The 6,880-nt window shown below is 32.1% G+C and overlaps 1 protein-coding gene across 2 annotated transcripts; it reads right to left on the bottom strand.

Annotated features, from left to right (window-relative positions):
• Positions 1–2,346: 2,346 nt before the first annotated feature.
• Positions 2,347–6,396, bottom strand: LOC105765987 (uncharacterized). 2 transcript variants are annotated; one of them, XM_052630887.1, is made up of 8 exons: positions 6,085–6,395; positions 5,885–5,955; positions 5,692–5,778; positions 5,290–5,532; positions 3,974–4,138; positions 3,439–3,492; positions 3,194–3,340; positions 2,347–3,089 (listed from the first exon to the last, which is right to left on the bottom strand). In XM_052630887.1, the coding sequence occupies exons 1-8, from the start codon at positions 6,170–6,172 to the stop codon at positions 2,712–2,714; spliced, it is 1,233 nt and encodes a 410-aa protein (XP_052486847.1). In that variant the 5' UTR covers positions 6,173–6,395; the 3' UTR covers positions 2,347–2,711. The 2 variants fall into 2 exon arrangements, with proteins under 2 accessions (XP_052486847.1, XP_012440732.1); XM_012585278.2 differs by having other exon boundaries at positions 5,885–6,396.
• Positions 6,397–6,880: the final 484 nt, after the last annotated feature.

Here is a 6,880-nt window from a genome sequence, read left to right on the forward strand (position 1 = left end):
ACTAGTAAGTACTCTGAGGATCGTACCCAAGGGATTGTAGATTGGAGAAACTATTATTAAATTAATTACAGAAAAGAATTATTGATCTAATCGAGTCACGAATTAGTAGTGTGAATTCAAATTAATATTTTAATTAAACTAATTAAATTAATAGGCCTAAATTAACCTAATAGAATTTCTTATTCCTAGTGTTGATAAGGCGAGCCTCTAACCTATGATCAATTAAATGCCTAATTATTTAATTAAATAATTAATTATAGTCGATTGAGTTATTTATCACCCTTAGTAAGAATTAGAGGTGCTCATGGGCCGGGCCGGGTTGGGTTCGGCCGGCCCGAAAAAATTTCGACTGGGACCGGCCCGGCCCGAAATATGGGCCTAGAATTTTGCCCAGTTGCCCGGCCGAAAAAGTTTCATAAGCCGGGTCCGGCCCGGCCGTCCGTTTTTAAATAAATACCAAAATTTATTTTAAAATTAAAACAAAATTTAAAAAGTATTTTAAAATATTTTAAAATTAAAAAAATTAAAAAGTATTTTAAAAAATTTAAAATTTTAAAAATTTAAAAAAGTATTTTAAAAGTATTTTAAAATTAAAAAATAAAATATTTATTATATTCAGTAGGTAGGCAGGCCAGGCAAAAAGTGGTGCCCGAGGCTGCCTGCTTTTTAATTGGGCCTCGTTTTTTTGCCCAAGCCCATATTTCGGGCCTATATTTTTACCCAAACCCTCCCATATTTCGGGCGGCCCGGCTCGGCTCATGAGTACCTCTAGTAAGAATACCCTTCCAGTCTTATCTACACTAAGGATTACCACCTAAGTCACCCTTCTGATCTCTTCCTAGGCATACAAATACCCTCCCGGTCTCACCACTTGACACTCCCTAATATACTAAGTACTCTTGAATAAACAATCAATTTTAGATAAATAATTACTTAGCAAATAAATTAATTTATTAATTGAAACATGCAAGATATGAATAAAGCACAATAATCTATTCTAATATCCACACAAACATTAATTAGCCAGATCAACGAAAGGTAAATAAAAAAATAGAAGAGAAGAGATAATAGAATATTCATGAATACATATTGAAGCGCGATCTGGAGCAATCTTCGCTTGCAATTTTATTCACATCGAAATAGAAAAGTTCCGAATAAGCGAACATAAAAAGAAAAGAATAATGAATAGGAAAAAATTTCTTAAGTCTACACACAATTCTGATGACCCTAAGGTTGCTTATATAGGCAACAAGCTACTTGGTGACTACTCAACCCTAGATACACTTAGATACCAATAAATGTAATATTCTTATAAATGTTAAGGTCCAAATATGGAAATATCCCAAAAGTGTCGTCCAAAGAATCAACTTCATTTTAGCCTGCCATCATCGCGTCATTGTGACGTAGGGAGTCTCCTTGTCATGACATCGCCATCGTGAATTTTCTCCCATAATCATCGTGTTGTTGTGGCGAAGTCAAGTGTATTTCCAGCCTTGACAACTTTTTTGTTCTATCGGGCTTCCTTGTCTCTTGGTCCGATCATCATCCTTTATATTCTTGGACTTGAATTAGTATCCCACATACTTAATTAGCCCATTAGTCCTCACAAGGCTCGAACGGCCTTACGGGTCATCGAAATAGCATAAAATGCGTAAAAACGCTTATTTTTATTAAATTTTAGTTCCTAAGCTACTAATACTAAAAATGCAATAATTAATTATAAAATGCCAAGAAAATAAACTCGATAAGTGTAGAAATCACCTCAAATAACTACTACATTTGACGTTAGGTCAATTACCCGTAACCCCTTTTCAACCTTTAAATAGGAAGATAAAAATGTTTCAGCATACTCGAGCCTACATCCTCCTACATTGGTAATAATATTGATGCCAATCAAACTAAGACTCAATTGTCATAAATACTAATAAATTTATTTAAAAATAATTAAACAATCGTAACTATTATAAATAATAACTCTCGGATTTAAGATATTGGGTTTAAAGGTTTAGGTCTAAGATTTTGAGTTTAAGATCTTGAATTTTAGGTTTTATAATTTATTTATAATTAATTATTATTTAATTATGTTTAAACAAAATTATTAGCATTTACTTATAAAGTCTCCATTATTATTTTTATTTAATAACAATATCATGTTACTATTTATTGATGGCGATTAGACATAACCACCAACCTGCATATAATTTAATAATCACTTACCTCTTTAGATTGAATAAAAATGAAATGATAAAATATTTTTATTTAAAATTTTAATTTACACTAATTATGAATTCGACCAAAAAACTTTTGTCCTATATCTCTTATATAAAAAAAACTACAAATCAGTCATTATACCAAAATTCTAATATCATTCCAATTAAGAAAATAAAAGAAAATTGGATTAACAAGGAAAATAATTACTATAAAAATGCCCCAAAGGCCCAAACTTACAAAATCAACATCTCTCATCTCCATAAGAAACCCAGTATCACCCAACAAATATTAAACAAAAAAAGAAAAAAACTATTTACTAACTCTACCCTATACCCAGGGGCAGATCCACAAGGGCAGCAGTCCCTCCAACAATCTTGGTAATTATCTTACTCAAAAATTAATAAATACCTATTTTGACTCTCAGATTTTTATCATTTATTTTCTTTTATCTTGATTGTTAATATAAAATTTGCTTTCCCCCGTTGCCTATATCATTCCCTTTACGGACACCTAACACTTCTTCCAGGTCCTCCATAATAAAAATAATGTCCCCAAACCCCATTAACCCCACCTCTGATATCATAGCAATTGGGATGGTCAGCCAGCACTCGTAGATTTGGCAATGGGATTAGGTTATTATCCCAATCAACCACCTCTAAGTTTCGGAAATAAGAGGCTTTTCCGAACCCTTCGCCGGCAAAATGACCGCTGCCCATCGCGGTGGAGGTGTGGGAACCTCCGGGCCTTGTGTTCACAATCTCCCCACCAAATTGAACCATGGTTGCATGATCCCTTAAGTGAGTGAACAAAAATGATGGCCAGTATCCTACTAGAATCCCCGATCCGAATTCCAACCACCAATTCCCATGCTTTGGATCCTACACCATTTACAAGATGTATTTCAAAACTAGCATTAATTGATTTAATCGATTTAGTCCGGTTTTAAGGAAACTAAAAGGATTTTGGTTTATTTGTGATTTACCTTCCAAATCAAGAGGGTGATATCAAACTGTCCACCATGGTATGATGAGATTGGGGAGATTGCAGCTCCAATTGCAATTCTATTGTTTGTTTGAACAAATCCTGAGCACATCAAATTATAACACCCAGTTGCTTCATATGCGTCGTTCTGCCAAATATTTTCATTTATCTTAATTAATTAAGCAATGAGGAATTTAGTAACTATAATTAAATTGTTTCCAAATAAATTTTTTTTATTATACTTACGGTCCAATAAGTGAAGAATCTAGGATAATTGTCCCCGTATAGCTCCGGACTCACCTGCATAAAATTAAATGACAAAAAAAAGATTAATTAGTGCTTAAAGCCACTATAATCATATTTTTATGTAATGTATAAAAAATATTAAGTCTGTTTCTTTATATATAATAACGCAAGATCAATCGGATCAAGTTTAACAAGATTATATTATAAAAGTTATGGTACTCGAATTAGAATGTATTTAGACATGTTCATAGTTAAAGTACTCTGTCGAACCCAAGTTTAGGCAATTGGTTCGTTCCAATCCAAATTTAATTTAAATAACAACAAAAATTAAAATTAATTATAAAAATATATATAATTCTTCTCTATATTATTCCCCGAATCCCAAACATGAATGTACAACATGAAGAATTTAAAAAATAATATAAAATATCTTTTTATTAATATATGAAAAAGTGAGACCAGGCTTAATTCGAGCTTAAGATGGAAAAAGAGAGTATTTTCTAAAAAAAGAGAGTTAAAATGGAAAAAGACATGCCTGCCAACCAGCTTCAATGGTGTTGAGATCGTGGGCAAAAGAACCAGAGATGACCCAGAGTTGGGATAAGCTGAATTCATAGGGATTGGAGACGTGGGGTGCCCACACATTTATGCTGCCTTTGGCTCCGTAATATTCTCCTCCGCTCACATATCCAACTGCATGCTGTAACCATATACCTTTATTATTACCACCATCTTATTTCGGATTTCCAAATAAGCATAAAATATAATTACTTAATTGTTTTTAAAGTTTTTCCCTATATTTTTAAAAATTATGTTATAATATTAATGTTCAAATATGTGGGGATATAAGGTTTTTAAAGTAAACCTAGGATGTTAAAGAAGGAAAAAATTAACAAAAATCAGTTTTTACAATTCCATGCATTACATCAAAGAGGAAGAGAATTATATCGATTTGATCATATTTTTTTCAATCTAGAAAAGAGTTTTGCTAGTTTAAACCATCCTATTCTAGGCAGGGACCCCTTAACTTACAATGCGATTATTATATATAAAAGGACCCTTTGTGTAACAAAGAAATTAGGCGTAATCAAGATAGGAGCATAAAATTATATTATAGGAGCTTTAATAAATAGATTATGCAAAGTCCCGAAATACTTTTTAGGTTGTGCAAGTTGAAGAGAATGATGACTTTGAATTGGGGTTTATTTTTTGTCCCATAATCTAATCTTCTACTACTAGGATATTTCATATTTGTGTTTTATTTGATACAAATGTTCTTAAAAAAAGTTTATATGCTTTAAAGAAAGAAAAATGAGTTTACATTATATATATAAAGACACATCATTTATAAGTATATAACTATAATATGTCTTTATACGGTATCAATAAATTAAATATAAAATTGTAAAAAGAATATATTCTGTGAGTTAATTATGTGATGCAAGCACTCAAAGATTTTAATTATCTAAATTTATTTTAAAGGATTTTTACTAAAAATCTGTTAGCCTACCCCAAAGAAATGTATGTACAAAATACAAGGTTGTCTATGTTGGCATAAGAGACTGAAGTCTTTGGTAATAAAAATAAATAAGTAGGGCCGTTTTACAATCCACTTTTGACTACTTTCTTGATATTGGTTCCTTTCGATTTTGAACGCTATTCCAATTGCTTTTTCATTTTTTTCACCTACTTTTGTGGGACAAAAAGTTCATATTTTTCTAACAAAATAAAAACAGTACCTTATGAATAATTATTTTTTTTAAGAAAAAATGGAAACATTGCTTAGATAAAATTTGATATTTTTTTAGGCATGGCAGTTTTTGTTAAAAGTGTAATTTTGAAGACACCTACCTCATGGCCGTTGCTGGTTGAATCTCTTCTAACACGTCGTCTTGGTTTCCTTCCAAATCTTCTTACAGAACTAGCCCTTAACAAGTCTTGTTCCGTCGTTCTCCTGATGGGAATTGTTCCTTCCGGACATGTTTCACCTGACATTCTCCATAGCTGAACATGTTCTCCTTCTTCTTCTTCTTCTACTTCCGCCGTCATCATCACCCCATCTCTTTCATAAACCCTAGGTCCCTCCGGTGGATCCTGCACATATTTCAACAATAGAAAAAAAAAAAAAAACTGTTCAATTAGTATTTGTGGACCAATGGATGTTTTCCCTTTAATTACAATAAATAACGACGATAAACACTGTAACATAACCATGTACTGTAATATCGTGCAACTAAAATATTATTTAATTACCAATGGTCGTTGTCCTTTGAGTTGAGGAAGATCGAAGGCAGGCTGATGATGCGACAAAACACAATCTATAGTGTCACCATCAGGACTCTGCAACACCAAAACCATAAACAAAAACATGTTGGAGATCTTGGAAACCAATGTCTGATAAAAGATAAAAAGAAAAAAACTCAAGGCAAAAACTAGATTAAATTGCCTGAATTGTCTTTACTGCTGGCTTGTTGATCTTGTTGAGACGTTGTCTTATGAATTTCAACTTTTGTAGCTCTTTATCCGGTCGGAAAGTTCGATTTCTCGCATGGAGATTATGGGGTTCCGATGAGTAAACGGGAGAAATTGAAGAAGAACAAACAAGAAGAAAAATTACAAAAGCATGAATGATTGGTGAGGTTTTACGAGAGCAAGAAGCCATGCTTGAACATGGGTTGAGTCGTCTTATTCTGTGATCGAAATGGGGACATCTGATCCGACATAAGATCAACATTGTAAGAAAAGCTTTCTCGAGTGCTTCTATCCTTCACACCATTTTTCGAAGGTCTCGAAAACATCCAAGAATGGCAGAAAATAATAAATAAAACAATTCCCACTTCTTGTTATTCTCTTACAGATATTCTAATGTCTTGGTGTTGATGTCCCGACAGCTTGGCTTGTTAAAAAAGAAAGCAGAGAAATGGGGTTTTCTCAAAGTTCTGCTAATGTGGGTGTGGTGATATAAATAGTGAGGGTGAGTTTAGCAAAGCTGGCAGAAAATCGAGAAGATAAAGTTTAGAAATGTATGTTTTAATGAAGAATAATAAAGTCACTTTGTGTGAAACAACATTTTTAAACTTCAAAGATTCCATTTTCTTATTTTGCTTTTGAAATTATGATTTCAACTACAAAAGTTGTTTTTATCGCGGTGTTTTTTTTTTTTGGTATTTTGGTTACGCAATACTAACAAGCAACCATAACTATACAAATAAATCAAAATTTAAATTATTTTATATAAATAAAAAAACAATCTAAATATTTTTATATGATTACACGAGTTATCTAAAACTTTAGTTATTATTATTTCCATATCTGTGTTAAATTTACAGAGAAATATAGGTAGTGGTCTGTGTTATTCTTTTACTGTAGTTTGTATGCATAGGAATAAATGTGAAATACAGTTGGTTCTGGGTTTTCAAAGTTCTTTCTCACTTCCCAATAT

The sequence above is a fragment of the Gossypium raimondii genome, chromosome 5 (genome assembly GCF_025698545.1).
Source record: "Gossypium raimondii isolate GPD5lz chromosome 5, ASM2569854v1, whole genome shotgun sequence".
Classification (NCBI taxonomy): domain Eukaryota; kingdom Viridiplantae; phylum Streptophyta; class Magnoliopsida; order Malvales; family Malvaceae; genus Gossypium; species Gossypium raimondii.

Bases quoted from the DNA above. Each gene is read 5' to 3' on its own strand.
- LOC105765987 (XM_012585278.2), bottom strand. From the start codon at position 6,172: ATGTTGATCTTATGTCGGATCAGATGTCCCCATTTCGATCACAGAATA. The intron at 5,533-5,691 runs GTAATTAAATAA...AAATATGTGCAG, and splicing joins TCAAAGGACAACGACCATTG to GATCCACCGGAGGGACCTAG. The intron at 3,341-3,438 runs GTAAGTATAATA...AATATTTGGCAG, and splicing joins GATTCTTCACTTATTGGACC to AACGACGCATATGAAGCAAC.